This window comes from Procambarus clarkii, chromosome 31 (genome assembly GCF_040958095.1).
Source record: "Procambarus clarkii isolate CNS0578487 chromosome 31, FALCON_Pclarkii_2.0, whole genome shotgun sequence".
Lineage (NCBI taxonomy): Eukaryota > Metazoa > Arthropoda > Malacostraca > Decapoda > Cambaridae > Procambarus > Procambarus clarkii.
In genome coordinates, this window is record NC_091180.1 from 27778442 (window position 1) to 27801462 (window position 23021).

The window sequence follows — 23021 nt, forward strand, 5'->3', positions numbered from 1 at the left end:
GACCAACTTGACTGAACTATACGTCCACGATCTGGTTCTCACGATATAGTTCTCACGATCTGACAAACGTCTAGTTTAAAGTGTTTTAACTTAGTTATAAGCCTACGAACCTACACTAACCTAAACTAGCGAAGCCAATGCTCACTCCAGAGATACGTCCAAAGTGAGGCTTTAATTGCCGTAAACCAGGTCAGGTGTGCGCGGATGGGCCTAATGATATGAGGGTTCAGAGGCTGGCCTCCCGCCTGGTCATTGTGAGCCAGCAATAAGAGTAATACATTGAGAGCGACGGTGACTGGGGAGCAGGGGGCGGGTAATAATGTGGGAGGTGATGCAGTCATCGTCGCTGGGGAAGGCTCACTGCTCGCATGCTCACCTGCCGGGTTAAAGAAGATCCTCTCAAGCTCAGCTCTTGTTGTAAGCTGCTCCTGTAGGAGTCTACTGTGTAGGGATACAAGCTGCTCCTGTAGGAGTCTACTGTGTAGGGATACAAGCTGCTCCTGTAGGAGTCTACTGTGTAGGGATACAAGCTGCTCCTGTAGGAGTCTACTGTGTAGGGATACAAGCTGCTCCTGTAGGAGTCTACTGTGTAGGGATACAAGCTGCTCCTGTAGGAGTCTACTGTGTAGGGATACAAGCTGCTCCTGTAGGAGTCTACTGTGTAGGGATACAAGCTGCTCCTGTAGGAGTCTACTGTGTAGGGATACAAGCTGCTCCTGTAGGAGTCTACTGTGTAGGGATACAAGCTGCTCCTGTAGGAGTCTACTGTGTAGGGATACAAGCTGCTCCTGTAGGAGTCTACTGTGTAGGGATACAAGCTGCTCCTGTAGGAGTCTACTGTGTAGGGATACAAGCTGCTCCTGTAGGAGTCTACTGTGTAGGGATACAAGCTGCTCCTGTAGGAGTCTACTGTGTAGGGATACAAGCTGCTCCTGTAGGAGTCTACTGTGTAGGGATACAAGCTGCTCCTGTAGGAGTCTACTGTGTAGGGATACAAGCTGCTCCTGTAGGAGTCTACTATGTAGGGATACAAGCTGCTCCTGTAGGAGTCTACTGTGTAGGGATACAAGCTGCTCCTGTAGGAGTCTACTGTGTAGGGATACAAGCTGCTCCTGTAGGAGTCTACTGTGTAGGGATACAAGCTGCTCCTGTAGGAGTCTACTGTGTAGGGATACAAGCTGCTCCTGTAGGAGTCTACTGTGTAGGGATACAAGCTGCTCCTGTAGGAGTCTACTGTGTAGGGATACAAGCTGCTCCTGTAGGAGTCTACTGTGTAGGGATACAAGCTGCTCCTGTAGGAGTCTACTGTGTAGGGATACAAGCTGCTCCTGTAGGAGTCTACTGTGTAGGGATACAAGCTGCTCCTGTAGGAGTCTACTGTGTAGGGATACAAGCTGCTCCTGTAGGAGTCTACTGTGTAGGGATACAAGCTGCTCCTGTAGGAGTCTACTGTGTAGGGATACAAGCTGCTCCTGTAGGAGTCTACTGTGTAGGAATACAAGCTGCTCCTGTAGGAGTCTACTGTGTAGGAATACAAGCTGCTCCTGTAGGAGTCTACTGTGTAGGAATACAAGCTGCTCCTGTAGGAGTCTACTGTGTAGGGATACAAGCTGCTCCTGTAGGAGTCTACTGTGTAGGGATACAAGCTGCTCCTGTAGGAATACAAGCTGCTCCTGTAGGAGTCTACTGTGTAGGAATACAAGCTGCTCCTGTAGGAGTCTACTGTGTAGGGTTACAGGTTCGTGTAAGATGCAATCATATATTTGTTGTAATTAGTTCTCCTGTGAAGGGTGTGTAAGACTTTTGGTAATTAGTGACATTAGTGTGCTGTTTTCTTATCTTCACCAAAATAATAATAACCCCGCTTGGAACACGTCTTGTAAAGGCATTCAAAAGCTCTAAGACTTGAAAATGTTCAGCACAAACAAGACAAAAAATGTTTACCAAAACTATTGTTTGGGGTGAGATAGAAGGCAGTGACTTTCAAAGGAACAAACTGAGTGTTTATAAAGGTTGGTGCAGCTGGGGATGAAACGGCGAGTGTCGCCGCCCCCGGCTGCTGCTGCTGCTGCTTCCAAGCAGCTGTACTTGCCTATTTGTACTCGCCTATTTGTGCTTGCGGGAGTTGAGCTCTGGCTCTTTGGTCCCGCCTCTCAACTGTCAATCAACTGGTGTACAGGTTCCTGAGCCTATTGGGCTCTATCATATCTACACTTGAAACTATGTATGAAGTCAGCCTCCACCACATCACTTCCTAATGCATTCCATTTGTCAACCACTCTGACACTGAAAAGGTTCTTTTTAATATCTTTGTGGCTCATTTGGGCACTCAATTTCCACCTGTGTCCCCTAGTGCGTGTGCCCCTTGAGTTAAATAGCATGTCCTTGTCTACCCTATCAATTCCTTTGAGAATCTTGTATGTGGTGATCATGTCCCCCCCCCTACCTCTTCTGTCTTCCAACGACGTGAGGTTTAACTCCCGTAGTCTCTCTTTCGTAGACCTATTCTTCTCAGCTCGGGTACTAGTCTGGTGGCAAACCTTTGAACATTACTCCAGTTTAGTCTTATGCTTGACTAGATATGGACTCCATGCTGGAGCTGCATACTCCAAGATTGGTCTGACATATGTGGTATACAAAGTTGTGAATGATTCCTTACACAAGTTTCTAAATGCCGTTCTTATGTTGGCCTAGCCTGGTGTATGCCGCTGATGTTATCCTCTTGATATGGGCTTTCAGGAGACAGGTCTGGCGTGATATCAAGACCCAAGTCTTTCTTTCTGACTCTTGAAGAATTTCATCTCCCAAATGATACCTTGTATCTGGTCTCCTGCTCCCTACACCTAGCCTCATTACATTACATTTGCTTAGGTTAAACTCCAACAACCACTTGTTCGACCACCCCTTCAGTTTGTCTAGGTCTTCTTGAAGCCTCAAGCTCTCCTCCTCTGTCTTAATCCTTCTCATAATTTTGGCGTCGTCAGCAAACATTGAGAGGAATGAGTTTATACCCTCTGGGAGATCCTTTACGTGTGTGTGGAGCTGTGTGTGTGTGTGTGTGTGTACTCACATAATTGTGCTTGCGGGGGCCGAGCTCTGGCTCCCTGGTCCCGCCTCTCAACCGTCAATCATAAGAGATCATAAGAAATTCTTAATTTCTCTCCTCTTTGTGTGTGTGTGTGTGTGTGTGTGTGTGTGTGTGTGTGTGTGTGTGTGTGTGTGTGTGTGTGTGTGTGTGTGTCTACCTCAGAGTTTGGTCTTGTTAATACTGGAGCAGCTCCATGTTTACTTCCCGTCTCGCCATGTTCATCACCATCATCCACGGTACACTCCGGGGTGCACTCCGGACTATGGTGCAATCAGTATCGGTAGTACAAATAGTGGTGGCAGGGGTGGGGTATTGCAAGCGGTATTGCGATAGTGGTATTGCAGGAATGAGAGCAAGCATTCTACTCGATTTTTGCTTTTTCAGCGTGAGACTAATGTTCGGATATTTCTTTCTGGGGAGGTGAGGGCGAGGCAGGTAGCAAGGTGCGGATCAATACCTGTTGCATCACCAGTCACAGATGAGTATTGAGTGAGAAAGTCCATTCTGTTGTTTGTCTTCGTCCGCCTGTCAGTTTGTCCGTTTGTGTGTGTGTGTGTGTGTGTGTGTGTGTGTGTGTGTGTGTGTGTGTGTGTGTGTGTGTGTGTGTGTGTGTGTGTGTGTGGAGCTCCTTGAGTATTCTGACAGTCTGTAGATCGTTTCACTCTGTAGACAGTCTGTAGAAAGTAGATCGTTTACAAATATCGGGAAGAGTGTTGGTTCAAGAGGTGACCATTGTGGGGTTCCTTGTTGTTGTTGTTGTTATAGATTCAGCTACTCGGAACAAGTTCCAAGTAGCACGGGCAATGGTGAGCCCGTAACTTACCTGGCACAGGAGCGGTGCTGAATGACAAAGGACGTGTGGAGTTCCTCTTGTTGCTTCTCTCTATATTTCCACTCTCACTGCTTCAGGTTACTTCGTTGCCTTCCTCCGGTCTCTTCCTGCGAGTGTCGTACATTATCCTGCTTGCTTGGGACCATGTCGAAGGCTTTCAGGCAGTCTAGACATTTTGCAGTCCTTCCGTCCTTACTTTTCGTGTGTGCGTACGCGAGGGTACTTATCTAGTTGTGCTTGCGAGGGTTGATGTTTAGCTCTTGAATCTCGCCTCATTCAGGTGGAGTGAGAGATTTTGCCGAATCCTGAACGATGTTTGTCGCGGGGTGGGGGGGGGGGAGAAGGGGGGCTGAGGGAGTGTTTCTAGGTAATGAATGGTGTCTAGGAAGGGGGCGGTGTTAACGTATGGTGGACATCACTGATGAAGAGGAAGGGAACACTCGCTGGGGAAGGGAGGGAGGGAGGGAGAGGGTGTTGATTTAAAAGTGTGACCGAACTGCTGAGAAAATTGTGTAAGGTGAACGAGGAATATTATCAGTTACACCAAAGTTTGTACCAAACGTTACCTTCAAGTTCTCTTGTTGAAGTCATCTCATGGAAGACGAGCTACTGCGCTCTCAACAATGAAATGATAAGTTGAGCTGCTGCTGCTGTTGTTTAAGATTCAGTTTGTTTAGATTTAGTGTAACTGAAAGTTGCCAAGTAGCACGGGCTATGGTGATCCCGTAGTGGACTTACCTGGCACAGGAGCGGGGCTGTGGTTGAGTTGTTTTGGTGGCTTGTATATCCGGTGGTCGCCTCGTATACAAAATGGGGTTTGGTTCTCAGCCACACGATAAACCTACCCCGACACGAGGGATTTTAAACAATGAACAAATATTTACAAACTGTCAGAGTTCATAGTTGTGTTCTCATTGTTCAGAATCCAAGGCGTTAAAGGCCACCATTTTAAATGAAGTAAAGTTTATCATATTTATAATATATTTTTTTTTACAGCAGCTCGTGTTATTACCTTCCTCTCGCGAACACTTCTTTAGAAATCCCTTTGAGAAAGATCCTGCGATTTCCTGCCTGGAAATTTATCCCAGAAAACATCATCTCCCTTTCTCCGCTACCCGTGTTTTGCCTCGGAAAATTTATCCCATTTTTTCAGCAGGGGGAAAGCTTGGGGGAAGAATTTGGAGCCGGGAAATGTTGGGGAGATTAGCAGTGTGGCGAGTGTAAGCTTGGGGTAGGTGTAGGGTGAGCCCGCTGGTCTACCCCGGGTGTGTACTCCCTATAGTTGGCCTTGTCAGGATTAAGCTTCAGCTCTTTGGACCCGCCTCTCAACCGTGAAACGATTGGCATACAGGTTTCCCTGCCTGTTGGTGGGGACAAATACCTCCAAAGAATACCTGATAATTCAGGTATTTCAGGCTATACCAGGTTCAGGTAATACCAGGCTATGATTCATACGTCGGGCTGCGAGGAGCCACATCCAACAACCTGGTTGACCAGACGACCAACCAGGAGGCCTGGTCACAGACCGGACCCTGGGGCTGATGATCCCCGCAAGCTTACCACAAGGTAGACAATGTATGTAGTTGATCTCTGTAATATCTACATTTGAAGCTGTGTATGGTGTCATTCCACATCATAGCACTACCCATGCTAAAGAAAGTACCTGTCTGACCTCTATTCTCATAAGATTTTTTTGTACGGGGCGATGGTGTTTTTATGTCTGGCCGTGAGTGTCTGTTGGCTGGCTTATATTTGGTGTGTGAATGTATAGATGTGTTTTGGTGTGTGTATATTGATGGTGGTGATTGGGGTGCTGGTATTGATTGATGTTATGATAGTGGTGGCTTTAGTAATGGTGGTAGACGGTGCTAGAAGGAGCCGTCGAGGTGTTGTGAGAGCCGCCACTTGTATACCCAGGTGGTGGCAGCCAGCTAGTAGGAGTAATGGACGAGGCCGCCTGATATAGTAGAAGGAAGAACTGGTGGCAGGCGGCAGCCCGGCTGGCGCTGGAGACGACGGCGGCTGGTGGCAGGAAGATCGATCCGAGAGGAAGGCTGTGGTTGTTATGGTGGCGGCGGTGGTGACGGTGGTGGTAGTTGTGGTGAATGGTGGTGGTGATGGCTGCCTTACAGTTGTGAATGAAGATGGCTTTCAAGACCTTCTTTCAATACATTCCACTTGTAGACTTCGTACAGGGTACAAATATTCCTACATTTCTATGCCTTATTGGCATTTTCAGCTTCCACCTATATATAATTCTCTCACTTTCTCTCAATTTCAAATTCTGTCATTGTCCACCTTGACTATTTCCCTCTGTATCATGTATATTGTGATCGTTTTATCTGATTCTTCTCTCCTATAAAGTGTGAGATTGTTCTCTTAACCCAAGTTGCTCTGGCACTAGACTTGTAAGCCTCTGCAATTAAAAAAAAAAAGTTTTTCCGCTCTACAAGTTCCAATTTTCAGACTGGTGTTACGCATTCTAGTATTATTCTTAAATGCGATTGATGAAGTGCTTATTTAGGGCTTTAAGTAACATTCTAATATTTGCCAGCTACCCATACGCTGCCTGTACTCACAGTTGTATTCACCAAGTTATGCTTGCGGGGGTTGAGTTTTGGCTCTTTGGTCCCGCCTCTCAACCGTTAGTCAACTGGTTTGATTGTGGTATCCTGTTTGTGTTGCGGCTGGTGTTAGTTTTGGAATTATATCCATTCCCAAATATCTTCTTTTTTTCTCCTCGTGGAGTAGGTTTCCCATAGTCTGGTCTCCTTCCCAGTCTTCGTTAACGTACACGTGTTGGGAGTGAACTTTTAAGTCTGGCCACTCCTGGGGCTTAACAAGGTCTTGCTGTACTTTTCTGCATGTCTCAGTTTTACATGTCTCGTTAGCTTTGTGGTAGCTACAAACTTTGAATGTACGAGCTCGTTCCTTCAGGTAGGCCATGCACGCAAATTAAGAAGAGCAGTGTTTTAGGACCAAGCCTTGGAAGACTTAGTCACACTCCTCCAGCCCGATACTACTATTTTGACGGGGACCCTTTTTCTGTCATTAAGGTACTTCCTTATCCAGTTCTGTGTTTTCCCAGATATCCCACCTTATTTATCCATCTTGTACATCAGCCTTTCATGAAATTATATGATGTTTTTTGGTATTCTTACAAAGATAGTCTTCAAACCCTTCTTTTTTTTCTCTGTCGTGTTTTGCTAACCTCTCTGAATCATGAAGCCTTTCCAAAGTTGTAAAGTTTATCTTTTCCACATGCTCAGTTATTCTCAACTTTGTCGAGCACTTTACCAGGATTACTCGTCAGCGCCACAGGTCTATAGTTTAGTGTCTTCTGTTAGTCACTTTTTTGGGTATTGTAACAACGTTTGTCTTTTTGTAGAATTCTGGAAGATCTTCGGGCTCGGGTTTTTTCATTTTCATTTGCGAACGAAGTGTGTCTGCCGCCTCCATCAATAGCCATGAGGATGTTTTGTTTGGTCTTATTAACTTTGTCGTATCTATTTCCCCCCATGTGTTTTTTTCACCATCTACAGTGACACCTGTCATTCACTGCTGCTTCCGGACACCTTGCAACCTTGACCTTCACATTGGTTCTTCGTGAAAACCTTTTGAAACCTGTGGTGGGTGTTGGGGCTGGTAGTGGTGGTGGTGGTAGTGGTGGTGGGTGTTGTGGTGGTGGGTGTTGTGGTGGTAGTGGTGGTGGGTGTTGTGGTGGTAGTGGTGGTGGGTGTTGTGGTGGTGGGCGTTGACGCAGGTGATGGGTGTTGGGGCCGATGGTGGTAGTGGTGGTGGGTGTTGGGGCTGGTGGTGGTAGTGGTGGTGGGTGTTGGGGCTGGTAGTGGTGGTGGGTGTTGGGGCTGGTAGTGGTGGTGGGTGTTAGGGCTGGTGGTGGTACTGGTGTTGGGGCTGGTGGTGGTGGTGGTGGTGGTGGGTGTCATGACTGTTGTTGCCTCTGGTGGTGGCTGTGTTGATATTGCCATTGGTAGCGAGGGACTCGCCTCGTATTTTCTATCCGCTTTCTTTTCATCCCTTAACCACCTCCTCTTCTCTTATTCCTTCTCTCTCTCTCTTCACCCTCGTCCATTAACATGGTATACTTATGCTGGTGGTGGAATGCGGACCTGGACCTTGGTGCTGGCTACTGAACATCCCAGACGACGGGCAGGCCAGAGAGAGAGAGAGTGAGAGAGACTTTCTTTCTTTCTTTCTTTTTGTACACAGGTGGGTGCAGGAGCAGACCGAAGTTTGACTCCTGTTAGCAGGCTTAGAACATTTACAACCAGGTAACCAAACCAAAGAAATAGGTAACCAAATACTGTCGAGCGAACAGGGACACAGTTAAGGATTGGCACCCAGTCAAACCTCTGTTTACAAGTCTCGACTAATATTGGTTATGGACTCTTGCCACATCAGTTTAATATTAACATTTGAAGTAACTTTTACAAGAGCATGAAGAAAACTTTTATTTAATTTTTTTATTTTATTTTTTTGCTCCATTTTATCATCCACGGGGTTTGAGAGTCGGTAACCCAGCTCTTTGATCTAGTCCATTTGTGTAGAATCTGGGTTGATTCGCTACCTGGAACAAAGTTCCAAGTAGCACGGGCTATGGTGAGCCCGTAGGTCTTCTGAGTTGAATTAGCAGAATATTTAGTAGCCTCAGTCCAGAGATGACCTTACGCCGTGTGTCAAACTGTCAGACCAGGGACTATCGACCATCTCGAACCAAGAGGTTATATACCAGCTGACAATCCGGGTCAGGTCAAGTGACCAGCAAACACTGCTGAGAGATTGAATTCTGGATTTTGAGGAACTATCTAATGCAAATGTTATGCATGAAAAAGGTTTGAAATGGTTGTGTGCAGCAGGAATACGATTGGCTGGCATGCAGTACTTGTGGCGAGGGGAGGAGAGAAGAGGAAGAGATGTTAACTGTAGTGAAAAGTGTTGACTCTGGCACGGAGGGAGCAAGTTGCAATACTAGTACTGGTGAGGCTGGTGTGTGTTGCATAGAATTTGCAATACTATCACTGGTGTGGCGGTGGTAGTGTTGGTCCTGGGAATAAAGGGGGGTAGAGTATGGTCGTATGTGATAAAGGTGTTCGCAAAAGAACATTAAAACTGCAATTGTTTCACTATACACATTACTGTTTCATTTCATAGTGTACTTCTTTTCCTCTTTAGGAGGATATCCTAAAGAACACGGGAGTGGATAAAGTAATTGCAAAGCTGCTGGCCCTTTATACCAGCTTATCTGCATTGAGATCAAAGGACTCCATTTTTGTAAAAAAGAGAGACATTCTTAGCTTTAAGAATATCAATAGTTCTTGTAGGAGTCTTATGTAACCAGCTATTATTTTCTAGTTTAACTAACACCATGCAGATGTGTGTGTGTACTGGGACACCAGAGTTCAACAGATGCGCCTAAATTTCACTGTACCCTACGCACTCGAGGTTTTACTGTAGTGTTACCAAGCCATAGAAGATGGTGAGTGTGTGTGTGTTGGGGGAAGGGGAGGGGGGGGGGGTGACGTGGGATCAAGTTTAAGAGGGAGTGAATGATATATTTTAATGGCATCTCCGGATATGCACCAAGTTCCATCTCACCGTGAGGTACCTTTGGGTGTGTGTAGTCACCAAGTTGTGCTTCCGGGGGTTGAGCTCTGGCTTTCTTCCATCCTAGAGGACCAATGGTCCTCCAGGATGACCTGACACTACAGGAACATCTCTTGAATGATTCGCTGCTTTTTTAGGATTCGCCAGTTGATTATAGTTTTATTTACTCTGGATGTTGTGAGGTGAGTGCCACTGTGGTGTGGTGGGAGAGGTAGTGAGGCCCGTGACGACCTCTCAAGTGATGATGGTGAAAGCGGAGGCCAATCATGAGGTCGTACAGGAGGAACGGTTAAAGGATAATTTGACAAAAAAAAATGGGGGTGGGATTGAGCAGTAGACGGAAAGAGGAAGCAAGAAGATAGGAGGTGGAGGAGGGAGATGGGGTAGACAGTTTATGGGCTGTTAAGAAGAGAAAGGGAGGGGGAGAGAGGAGATACGAGAACCAGTTAAGAAGGGTGGGTAGAGGAAACGGATGAGGGAGAAAACAGTGCGAATTATAAATGAAGATGATTATAGGAGGAAGAAGAAAAATGGGAAGATGGATGTTATTGTGAGGAGGGGAAAGAGGGGAGGGTAATTAGTGTGTGTGCTAGGGAAATGGTAAGAGGGAGAGGAGAGGATGCTGATAAATATAGGAGAAATGCGGAAGTGGATAAGACTGTTTTAGTTATTGGGGAAAGTTGCGGAAACTGGAGTTTGCTCCGGAATACCGAAAGAAAAGTTCTTGAGTTGGTGATTATTATGGTGTTGGTGAGAGCAGAGGAAGACGACCAGGTAGAGCAGAGCAAGACGACCAGGTAGAGCAGAGCAAGACGACCAGGTAGAGCAGAGCAAGACGACCAGGTAGAGCAGAGGAGGCAGAGAAGTGATCACAACAGTAATGAAAGAATTAGTGACATTAGTAGAACAAGTGGAAGAACAGTTAACGGGGTGAACAAGAAACAGTTGATTTAAGAAGCAAGAGAAACGGAACATAAATAAGTACATGTAGTGGTAGAAGAATATTTTGAGAGTAGAAGTAGAGAACGTAGAAGTGGGAGAGGAGGAAGAGGCAGAGGAAGATGAGAGCAGCAGCTGCAGCATAGTGGTGAGACACGCGCGCGCGCACACACGTGCACACACACGTGCACACACACGTGCACACACACACACACGTGCACACACACACACGGGCACACACACACACACGTGCACACACACACACACGTGTACACACACACACACGCACACGCGCACGCACAGGAACTCGAACACACAGGAATTTGGCTCTTTGGCGGGACCAAAGAGCCAAAGCTCAACCCCCGCAAGCACAAATAGGTGAGCACACACACACACACACACACACACACACACACGCACACACACACGCACACACGCACGCACGCACACACGCACACACGCACACACGCACACACGCACACACGCACACACGCACACACGCACACACGCACACACGCACACACGCGCACACACACACACACACACACACACACACACACACACACACACACGCACACACACGCACACACACGCACACACACGCACACACACGCACAGACAGTAAACACCGTTCACAGGTAATAATCACTAGAGCATCATGCTCCATTAAGCCCACATCTTGGACGACACTCAACCCCCGGGGGGCTGTGTGTGTGCGAGTGCGTGTACGCGCGCGTACCTGTTATTGTTTATCTGGGAACTGGAACAGCTGAGGTTGCCTGCAACACTGTTATCCTTTAATAATAGAGGGCGGTGGACACCCTTGTTCTGTCTTGCACATTGTTCTGCCCGCCCTGCGGGAGGTGGACACCCTCGCCACCACCCATATATCCCAACACTTTTGTTTTCAATATTGTTACATGGACTCCTAATAGGTCAAGAGTGGGTATTTGTGTTCATTCTGTGGTGGTAGAGAAGGAACTGAAGGGCAGAGGAAGGGAAGGATACGATGAGGAAGAGGGATGATAAAGTGAACGAAGGGAGGGTAAGATTGAAGGAGGTAGGTAATGAAGGTAGGAGGGAAGGATTCAAGGAACACAGGATGAGGGGGGATAATGGAAGGAAGGAAGGAAGGAAGGAAGGAAGGAAGGACGGTATGGCATTAATAAAGATGGATAAGACGATGGCAGAAAGTGTTAAGGGGGGAAGAAGCAAAATATTTAAATTAACGTGATGTAACTAAAAAATCGGAAGGAGAGTACAAAATAATGGACAGTAGGAAATATAACAAAACTATACATTAGTTTACAAAATGAATGGAAGGAATTCAAATTTAACTCTTCGAAATGAGTTGAATTTGTTGTGTATAGCTGATCAATTTTTTTCATTGATAAATGAGCAAAAAAAAAAAAACTTGGTAATAGTCGCTTTGACCATATGGGAGGGGGTAAGGGGGTGGGGTGGGGTTGTAGCATGGTTAGTTATGTGAAATTATTAGTCGTTAGAATAGCCTTGTATGTGTCAACATCATAAACTAGATGTACTCGCTTAGTTGTGCTTTCGGAGGGTTGAGCTTCGGCTCTTTGGTCCCGCCTCTCACATGTCAACTGGTGTACAGATTCCTGAGAGAAGTAGAGATGTGTTTGTGTACCGGCGTGCTTGCTTACTAAGGTGTGCCTAAGGGGAGGAGTCAGGATCTAATTCTTGGGTCCTGCCTCATAGCTGTTGTAACGGGTGTATATATACCTAAAGACGTTCCTCTATTTTGTTGTTGCTGTTTGTTGTTTTAGAGTCAGCTACTGGGAACCAAAATTTTGCAAGTAGCACGGGCTATGGTGAGCCCGTAGTGGACTTACAGCCCCGCTCCTGTGCCAGGTAACTCGATCTATTTTGTCATACTTGCTCTTGAAGCCCCAAGCGGGAGAGTTCACTGTTCGCCTGTACCTTCATGGCAAAGATTATATCTAGCAGGAAAAATATAGCGTATTATTTAATGCCGTTACTAGCACCCTTTTTCTTCAGCAAACGATACACGTAAGTAAAATATATTATGATAATCGACTAACTTTTAAAAAAAGATATTTTCTTTACGGCTTGCCATTAGTGTGTGCGGTGATTCGGAGACAACTGATCGCCCCATTGGCGCTGATGTCTTCCTGATGGACCAATAAGCGTCAGGCTCAGACCGTGCAAAGGAACAATATGGCTGCCATTGGCCAGTTTATTTCCCCGTGTCCACAAATGACAAGGAGATATGCAGCTACTACCACTGTTTGGTCCCCATGGTAGTTTGGTCTGGGTATTTTCATGTATCCCATGTGGTTAACCGCCATGTTTCCCGCCAGTAGCGTGTCGAACCCGTTGCGGTGGTTGTTGTTATTATAGATTCAGCTACTCGGAACAAGTTCCAAGTAGCACGGGCTATGGTGAGCCCGTAATGGACTTACCTGGGGCCAGATTCACGAAAGCACTTACGCAAAGACCTACGAACCTGTACGTCTTTTTTCAATCTTTGGCGGCTTTGTTTCCAATTATTAAACAGTTATTGAGCTCCGAAGCACCAGGAGGCTGTTTAGTAACAATAACAACAGTTGAATGGGAAGTTTTCATGCTTGTAAACTGTTTAATAAATGTAACCAAAGCCGTCAAAGATTGAGGAAAGATGTACACGTTCGTAAGTGCTTGCGTAAGTGCTTTCGTGAATCTGGCCCCTGGCACGGGAGTGGTGCTGCCCGTTGCGGTGTGTATAATACCAAAGCAGGCACAAGATAAACAAAAAATTATAATTCCGTCTTATGGCATTAACAGAAGTATAAACTAGATCCGTTTTCTTTTTAGAGTAATTGTCAAAGTAAAATTTATTATGAGATACTAATGTAATCTGAAGGAAGACTATTTTTCGAGGCGGTAACTTACTATGACAAGCGCTGGAAAAGTATATTGTGTTAATTTGCAAACATTTTAGGGTACTGCCATTAAAAGGACATCTATTTGGGAAAAGCAGTCAGGTCACAAACTGATGGTCTTGGGTTCGATTCTCGAGATAATACGGTTGTTTTCACCTGATGCCTCAATTCATTTAGCAGCAAATAGGCAACTAGGGAGTTACAAAGGATGCAATGTTTTATAAGACCTAGATAAGCCTAACAGACTTCCTCTTCGCGACATTGGGAAGCAAACTATAATTCAATCCGTCGTTATCTTAAATCTCAATTAAGAGCATCGCTATGTAATTAGAGCCTAATAGGTGCAGACATTGTCAGATGTCTGAATAATGGGCGTCAGGTGGGCGGAGTCACTCTGGTTTGTTATGGTCACGTGACTCGCCCATCAGCATGTCGACTCCACCGTAGGGTAATTCGCCCTTTTTTCCGAGATAGTGAAGGGAAGGGCGCCGAGGAGACGAGGACGGAGAAGGAGGGAGCTAGCTGAGTGGGAAAAAGAGTGTTTTCCTGACAATGTTTACCTGTTAGTGACTACGAGGTGGAGAGGTCTAGCTCTTTATGCCTCGCTTACAAGCCGCCGCCTTCCTGGTGATTTATCATTTAACTTTCAGTTAAATTCTTTGTCATTTCGGAGCTTTAAAGTTTTGGATGGGGGGGGATGATTTGTTTCTCAGTGAATTTCTCTTATTGAATAAACAAATACTTACTTAAAGGAGCATAAATGCAGCAGTTAATTTGGATGAAGAGGAAGGGACAAAATTACGAGGACGAAGTGGAAAGACGTTGAAAAGGGTGACAATGATAAGAATAAGTAAGAAAATGTTGACATATCTCTTGAGGGAGAAGGTTCTCGGGGAAGAACCTTGAAGATGCTGGTAATGATTTTAGAAACATAATTTTTAAAATATATAATGCCTGGGAACGTCTTAAGAACTAGACATACAAATAAACTGTTTAGGAGCTACAGAATGCCTTGTTTTTTATTACCCAAATGGCTATGGGCACAGTTTTGAACACGTGACTGTTCAGATAGAACAGCCACATGTTCAGATAGAACGAAATAGGGTGGGGTGGGGGGGGGGGAAGTCTAAAATATGAGGTTCGGGGTCACGCTACAGAAAGCGTTTATAGATAATGCCAGTGATTCTTTCCCTGTTATCTCCGGCCTTTGGATGCTGCGGACTAGTATTGATAGTGGATGTTAGTCAGCCTTCACGATGCTTCTGGGATGGTGGAGTGAGAGCGGGGATTGATCGGGGCTTGGAAATGTGGGTTAATTTGTGGATAAGTGCTTTCTCTCTCTCTCTGGCTCTCTCTGGCTCTCTCTCTCTCTCTCTCTCTCTCTCTCTCTCTCTCTCTCTGGCTCTCTCTGGCTCTCTCTCTCTCTCTCTCTCTCTCTCTCTCTCTCTGGCTCTCTCTGGCTCTCTCTCTCTCTCTCTCTCTCTCTCTGGCTCTCTCTCTCTCTCTGGCTCTCTCTCTCTGGCTCTCTCTCTCTGGCTCTCTCTCTCTCTCTCTCTCTGGCTCTCTCTCTCTCTCTCTCTGGCTCTCTCTCTCTCTCTCTCTGGCTCTCTCTCTCTCTCTCTCTGGCTCTCTCTCTCTCTGGCTCTCTCTCTCTCTGGCTCTCTCTCTCTCTCTCTCTCTGGCTCTCTCTCTCTCTCTCTCTCTCTGGCTCTCTCTCTCTCTGGCTCTCTCTCTCTCTCTCTCTCTGGCTCTCTCTCTCTCTCTCTCTCTGGCTCTCTCTCTCTCTCTCTGGCTCTCTCTCTCTCTCTCTGGCTCTCTCTCTCTCTCTCTGGCTCTCTCTCTCTCTCTCTCTCTCTGGCTCTCTCTCTCTCTCTCTCTGGCTCTCTCTCTCTCTCTCTCTGGCTCTCTCTCTCTCTCTCTCTCTCTGGCTCTCTCTCTCTCTCTCTCTCTGGCTCTCTCTCTCTCTCTCTGGCTCTCTCTGGCTCTCTCTCTCTCTCTCTCTCTCTCTCTGGCTCTCTCTCTCTCTGGCTCTCTCTCTCTCTGGCTCTCTCTCTCTCTCTCTCTCTCTCTCTCTCTCTCTCTCTCTCTCTCTCTCTCTCTCTCTCTCTCTCTCTCTCTGGCTCTCTCTCTCTCTCTGGCTCTCTCTCTCTCTCTGGCTCTCTCTCTCTCTCTCTGGCTCTCTCTCTCTCTCTCTCTCTCTCTCTGGCTCTCTCTCTCTCTCTCTCTGGCTCTCTCTCTCTCTCTCTCTGGCTCTCTCTCTCTCTCTCTCTGGCTCTCTCTCTCTCTCTCTGGCTCTCTCTCTCTCTCTGGCTCTCTCTCTCTCTCTGTCGATATACAAGTGGTGAGGGTAACTGAAACGTAAGTGAAACTTTACGGGCTCACCATAGCCTGTGCTACATGGACATTTCGTTCTGAGTAGGTAAATCTAAAACAACAACAACAACAACAAGTGAAACGCTCGGAGTTGGACCAAAGTGTCGAGCCAACACTCATTTGTTTTTCCACAGCGAGAATTGCTTGTTACATTGTGGAATTTGCAAGTCGGCATTGGCCTTGCAAGGATTAGGCTTAGGAAGCTTGCGTATATTTGTTTTTTTTCCCTTTCAGAAGTTTGAATTTGTTTATATAGAAATTATTAATTATATAATTTGAAGGATGATGTGCGTGGTTGGTGATGAAGTATTCAGTACATCATTTTCGTTACACTAGTTTGTAAACTGATTTAACTGCAGAAACGTTTTAAGTTTTCATGAGTTATGTGGGTTGTAGAGGTTGGGACGGGTTGTGGTAGGTGTAATGATAGGTGTGGTGCTGATTTTGTGGTGATGGTTGGCGGTGACAGCGATGGTGGTTGGTGTGGTGGTAGAGTGTGTGTAATATTTATCCTCAAGAGGCACTTAGACAAGTTCTTGCACGACGTGCCGGACCAACCAGGCTGTAGTGGATATGTGGGGCCTGCGGGCCGCTCCAAGCAACAGCCTGTTGGACCAAGTTATCACAAGTTGAGCCTGGCCCAAGGGCCGGGCTCGAGGAGTTGGAAAAAACTCGTGAAACCCTCTCCAGGTAAGCTCCAGGGTATGTTGGTGGGTGGGAGTGTGGTTATGCCAGGCGAGGTGGCGGTGGTGGTGGGTCTACCACAACACAGTCATCACAAGTTTCTCTGTCCTTGTGTGGGAGGTCCGCCATCATAGTGTGTGTGTTTACCATTGTTATTTATGCCTGTATAATAGTGATGTTAACTCTTGGACCCCGCCTTTCTAACCGTCGTTTTTTTTTTAATGTGCTGACTTCCGACCTATTTTCTCTATCATCTCTCTCTCTCATTTTTAGTTTTCCTGCCAAATTAATAAAAAACCACTGAAGTTTTATATGTAAATCTGTGAACAGGAAATATAAAATATTAAATATTAAATGATAAATGTTCAATGCGAAAAATGTCCAAGATAAGCCAGATATTTGTGAGTTTTGGTAATGAGTGATAATTGGTGAATTTTAATGAATGTTTTTTTATGATAAATGTGATTATATTTCATCAAGGAAATGTTTTTATAAATGCTGTGTTACCTTGCTTTGTCATATTCCCAGTTAGCACTTGTAAGATAACGTTGGTACCCGGCACTGTCCTTCAACCGCAGGATCAAAGAACTAAATCTCACAGCCTTAGATGAGAAAAACAGAGGGGACATGATCACTACATACAATATACTGAGGGGGGTGGGAATAAACAAGATGGGTACGAACAGCTTCTTAATGGTTAGAGAAAGTAGAACAGGAGGTACAAATGAGCTGAAGGAATGTAAGGAAAATACTCGTACCCTCTATGGGTGTCAACAAGTGGAATACTCTGCAAGAAGTTATGGAACCCACATCCACCTGTAAATTCAAGATCAGGTACGACGGAGAACTCTGCCATCTGTAAAGGAAAAAATGTAAAGTTAGATCTCACTGCCTCGCTGTTACCGTTAGGCAAGCACCACCACTGTCAACACCCCCACCACTGTCAACACCCCCACCACTGTCAACACCCCCACCACCACCACCACCACCACCACTGTAACCACCAGCTTTACCACCGTCACCACCAGCATCACCACCACCACTGTCAACACCAGCACTGTCACCACCACCACCACCGTCACCACTACCACCACCGTCACCACCACCACCACCACCACCACCACAGGCCGCAGCACCCACGACACCTTCCTGCAGCAGCGCCCGGAGCGAGGTCGTCAGTCTCAGTCTCAGGGATTCATGGCCAGATTAATTTCTCTGTCACCTGCTGTGTTGGTTGGTCACTGCCACGCCCCGACAACCACTATATTTTTCGCCCCGTCCTGCTAAGTAAATCACGCGCGCGCGTGTGTACGTATGTACGTGTACGTGCTGTAGCTTGAGTGCTGTGTGTGTGTGTACTCGCCTATTTGTACTCGCCTATTTGTGCTTGCGGGGGTTGAGCTTTGGCTCTTTGGTCCCGCCTCTCAACTGTCAATCAACAGAGCGTGTGTGTGTGTGTGTGTGTGTGTGTGTGTGTGTGTGTGTGTGTGTGTGTGTGTGTGTGTGTACTCACCTAATTGTACTCACCTAATTGTGTTTGCGGGGGTTGAGCTCTGGCTCTTTGGTCCCGCCTCTCAACCGTCAATCAACAGGTGTACAGATTCCTGAGCCTATAGGCTTTCTGTGTGTGTGTGTGTGTGTGTGTGTGTGTGTGTGTGTGTGTGTGTGTGTGTGTGTGTGTGTGTGTACAAGATCAAAGTAGAGCTGGATGAAGAGGCAGGTCATCTTTTAGCCAGAACAGTGTTTTACAAGATTGAATTCACTTTAAAATATGTAAGTTTTGTTCCTGCGGGGTTGGACCTCCTGCCATCCGTTATTGAAATTTTCGCGAATTCATTTGGCTCGACCTTGGAACTTTAAGCGAATTGAATTTATAATGAAAAGAATTAAAATCATGGTTAAAAAACTTACTCCCCCCCCCCTCTCACCCCCACCCAGGCTGTTGGCAGAGTCTGCTGGACTATGAGCAGACATGAGCCAGGATCTTGCTTTGTTAAGTGTTAATTCTTGTGAAAGAGAAGAGGTGTTATTTTGTGAGGTAAATACCTCAGCAGACAGACACATTCAACGACTGACAGGTGTGAAGGAGAGGTTTCCACCCCACCCCCCCCTCTCGTCTCCCCCCCCCCCCAGGGAAAGGGGTAAGCTCTCGTCACACGTAAATCATATTTTACTTGACAAAGATTTCATAAGGCCGCACATTGCATTATGCGCTGTATATATTGTATTATGTGATGCATATATTTTATTATTCGCTGTATACATTCATATAAAACAAACAACCCTACAGATCAAGTTCCATTAATTGAAATGGCTCTGGAAGGCGGACAGAATACAATAAAATGCCGCAGGTTCTCCACCCTCCCCTGCACTAACCTAACTTAAACTTAAACTTAACCTAACTTAACTTAATCTAATCCAATCTAATTTTGACTTGGCTGTCAAGTGTGTGGAGTGAGTGACATGGGTGTTGTGGCACAGATGATCTTGGTAATACTGCTCTACTCTAGTCCTCTAATAGTTGACGTCATGCTGAAAGTGACGTACTTTTATCACCTTGACCTTCATTGCTAAGACCTGCCCGAGCAGTGAGCCAGTGGACAGTGAACTACATGGACAGTGAACTATGCGGGCTCCTTGTAACCATCACCGGCCACCCCCCTCCCCCCCCCCCCCGCATATACAAGGACGAAGCTGCAGTTTGCTTTTCAGCTGCACCTGTCCTTGTACACCTGTAGGGTCGATGCAGGCAAGGTACAGCCAGATGTTCAGGACATCTGCCTCCACCTTGTGGGACAGTCTGTTGCGTAACCTTTAGTTTGGCCCTGACCTCTTCTAAACCTATTTTTTTATTGTTTATTTTTAAAGGGGCACTGAAGAGTTTATTTATGATATATAATAATAATAATTATTATTGTTGGTATTTCTGTGACAGGATAGTGCGCAATTCGAGAAAAAAAAGTGTCTTGGGGGGGGGGGGGGGGTCATTTCCCCCAAGACATTTCAGGTGGAACATTTCCACCTGAAATCTGATATCTGGGCAAGAAATCTTACCCAGTCAGTCATGTAGTGTATAGGCAGTGCTCTGTCTGGTATTGATGAGTGGAGGGTGTTGAATGGATCCTTCTTGTGGGTGTTTTATGAATAGGTAATATTAAATGTAATATTGTACTTGGTAGTAAATAAGACATTGATGTGCCATATACGTCAAAAGTAACCCCCGGCATAGTGCCTTGCAAAGGTGGTTGATCAGTCCAGCAACCAGAAGGCTTGGTCGGGGACCGGGCCGCGTTGACGTTGAGCCCCGAAATCATCGCGAGGTAACTGCAAGATAAGAGGTAACTATTCTAACTTTCAGAGTAAGGGGAAGCTATTATTTGTTCAGTATTTTACACCACTAAGCTCTTCTCACTGGCGACCACTCACACAGTACACAGAGACAGATCGATCGAGACAGACAGACAGACAGACACAGACAGACAGACAGACAGACAGACAGACAGACAGACACACACACACACACACACACACACACACACACACACACACACACACACACACACACACACACACACACACACACACACACATTCTCCAAAGAGCCAAAGCTCAACCCCCGCAAGCACAAATAGGTGAGTACACACACACACACACACACACACACACACACACACACACACACACACACACAGCTGATAGATGGATAAATTGATGAATAGATAGACTGGTGAATAGATAGGTGATTGGATAGTTATATTAATAGAACGATGAGTAGATGGATTGTTGATAGAGATATAGATGGATGGACAGAGGAATGGATATACGAAGATATACGTGGATAAATAGGATAGATGGATTGCTGGAGAAATAGATGGGTGGACAGATGGAGACGCACAGACCCGGGCAACGCCGGTTACCCTCCCCCTCCGTAGTAATATATACATGGAAGACACTGGATGGCCAAAGACCAGAGTTGCACAGTAGAATAACACCGTACTGGAGCGATAGATATGGCAGGAAATACAGAAATTGAGTCAATAAGGCGGTAGAGGCACATCAATGAACACTGTGAATGAACACGAGAGATTCACGGCTCTATGATATCTTCCCAAGAAATAACATAAATATTGCCGGAGCTGTTCAAGAAAGCTGTTCTGTTCAAATACTGTTCAAGAAAGATCTAGATAAGTTTCTACAGGAAGTGCCGGGCTAACCGGGTTGTGATGGATATGTTTATCTGTTAGCCGCTCGTAACAACAGCCTGATAGATCAAGTTATCTCAAGGAAAGCCTGGCCTCAGACCGGGCTTGGGGAGTCGAACTCCAAGAATACGCTCCAGGGTATATTCGAGGTATGGAGTGTGTTGCCATATAGTGTGTTTCTGGTGGTTGAGGACGTGGGGGGGGGGGGGGGGGGGGTAGGGGAGGTTTTACGAGACTGAACTACAGTTTTATGCATTGTTATGATCCCTGCCCACCTGAGCCCAATAGCGGCACTTGCTACCGTAATTGCTTGTTAGAGCCGGCTTTAGGTGTGGGACCGCAGATTCTGTATGCAGAGTTCCTGGAAATTTCGGGGCGATTTCCCAACCTCATCGCTAAAGTTTGGCGAACAATAAAGGAATAGTTGGCGTGTTATGCTCGCCTGCCAGCAGTATGGCTCCTAAAGTCGCTGTCAGATGGAACTGGCCCCATAAATGTGTCGTCCAGTCGCGTGTAGGGAAGCATTATTATAACAACACTGAGGATGTAAACAAAGCAGAACGCTTGTATTCCATTCATTCCTTCTCTGGTAATTCACCCGCTCTCTTTGCCTCTCTGTCCTCTCTGTCACACATGGATATTGATCCTAAACAGAGACGGTACGCTGAGTCCCGTAGCCAGCAGCGAGGTGGGAGTAAGCTGGCTGGGGAGGACTTGTGTGGGGGTTATTCTGTATTCTCCTCCAGAAGTGCAGAACTCGCTCTTATAACCTGGTCGCTGGTCCGGCCGTATTCGCCCCTGTTCGTACTTTTATTGGAGGAATCCTCGTAAAGTGCGCCTCCGTCCACATTATGCATGGAACAGGCACAACCACCACTACATCCACGACCACTACATCCACCACCACCACATCCACCACCACCACTACATCCACGCCCAAAACAACCACCACGACCACAACATCCACGACCACAACAACCAGCACCAGTTGAAACTGGAGCACTAACATCCGGGAGCAACAGTAGGAGCAGGAGCAACAGCAATAAGGAGAGCAGCAATAGCAGAAGGCAGCGCTGTGTTCTTAACAAAATATGAATATTGTATATATATAGCAAGTGTGAGAGCCACTCACACCGGAGAAAGCGTGTATCATGGACGATGATACTGACGGCGACGTTGATGACTTTGATAACACAGGTGTGGGGGGGAGAAAGTTTGAGAATTTTCTTTGAATTCCAGACGAATGAAATTTTCACAAATAGGCGGAGCTGTCAGAAAGAAGACTCGATTCTTTATCCTCCGAGGAAGGCAGTTGATGGATAGAAGCAATTTTGCTGAGCGCGAAGGGAAAAACCCTTGAATGTTTTTTTTTTTTTCCTTTTGCATATATGATGGTGAGAGTCGAACTGTTGTTACTGGAGCAGCAGGGGTGGAGGCGAGCGCTCCCGCACTGACTACTGGAGCAGCAGGGGTGTGAAACCACGCCTCCCCCCCCCCCCTTCCTCCTGTGATTTCACTTGGAATTACCCTTATTTCATCGTCTATATTTAATACAGAAAAACACGAAAATGAAAGTACACTTTGATTTGTCAAAGAGGTTTCCCCCTTTACTGTATTTTATCAAAAGTTTAAATTTATATTAAACGTGTTGAGTCAATTGCTTGCGGAAGGTTATTCCCTCAATGATACCTTCTAAAGTGAGTGTTTCTCCGTCATTTTCACTCTCATCGTCACCATCATCGTCATCATCACCATCATCGTCATCATCCCCGCCACTGTTAGCCATTGTCGACGCCATAATAATTTCGTGTATGACTCATTTCACTTTTACGCTCGCCGCACACTTGGTCATTATAGAGTGGAAGTGCGGGCGCGGATGGCCTTATAGGCTTGCGAAGAATGTGTGTTTCCAGCTGGGTGGGAGAGGCAGGCGGGCCAGACGATACCTTCACTGGTTAGGCTGTGTGTGGGGGGGGGGGGGGGGAGTAAACACCTCTCCCATCACCTTGAATCTCCTTGTCGGTCTCTGAGTCTTTCTTATTTCTTGCTTCTCTATTCACGTCTTCCTTCGATCTTTCCTTTCCGCCTCCCTTTCATTCCTGTCTATCTTATTCTGCTCCTTACTTTATTTTCTTTTTTTTCATGGGTTTCTTCCCAAGTTCAAGTAAGTTTGAGATGATAATGTATGTCTCACAAGGATAGAGTAGGTTTAATCTATTTCTATCCTCCAATTTCCATCCCCATTGTCTTCTATAAAACTAGAAGTGTCCCAGTCTTGTCTACCCATTAGACCTTGACCCTATAGCCTATTGTTCAGCTCAGCAGTAACTGATGACTTGCTGGACCTCCATAACTGAATACCAACTTTCTCT

The 23021-nt window shown here is 46.1% G+C and overlaps 2 protein-coding genes across 3 annotated transcripts in view; one reads left to right on the forward strand and one right to left on the reverse strand.

The window, feature by feature from the left end:
• Window positions 1-23021, forward strand: part of LOC123758831 (FYVE, RhoGEF and PH domain-containing protein 2) — a 231117-nt gene that overhangs the window by 80671 nt on the left and 127425 nt on the right. The gene's annotated exons all lie outside the window — the stretch shown is intronic.
• Window positions 338-22435, reverse strand: LOC138370234 (uncharacterized). The gene is made up of 4 exons (XM_069334235.1): window positions 22339-22435; window positions 12384-12448; window positions 4659-4761; window positions 338-1722 (listed from the first exon to the last, which is right to left on the reverse strand). Exons 1-4 carry the CDS (start codon window positions 22433-22435, stop codon window positions 338-340), a joined length of 1650 nt encoding a protein of 549 aa, XP_069190336.1.

Bases quoted from the DNA above. Each gene is read 5' to 3' on its own strand.
- LOC138370234 (XM_069334235.1), bottom strand. From the start codon at position 22,435: ATGGCTAACAGTGGCGGGGATGATGACGATGATGGTGATGATGACGAT. The intron at 12,449-22,338 runs GTATCATTGAGG...TTTTCCTGCTAG, and splicing joins AGAAACACTCACTTTAGAAG to ATATAATCTTTGCCATGAAG. The intron at 4,762-12,383 runs GTATGACAAAAT...GTGTCGGGGTAG, and splicing joins GCTTGGGGCTTCAAGAGCAA to GTTTATCGTGTGGCTGAGAA.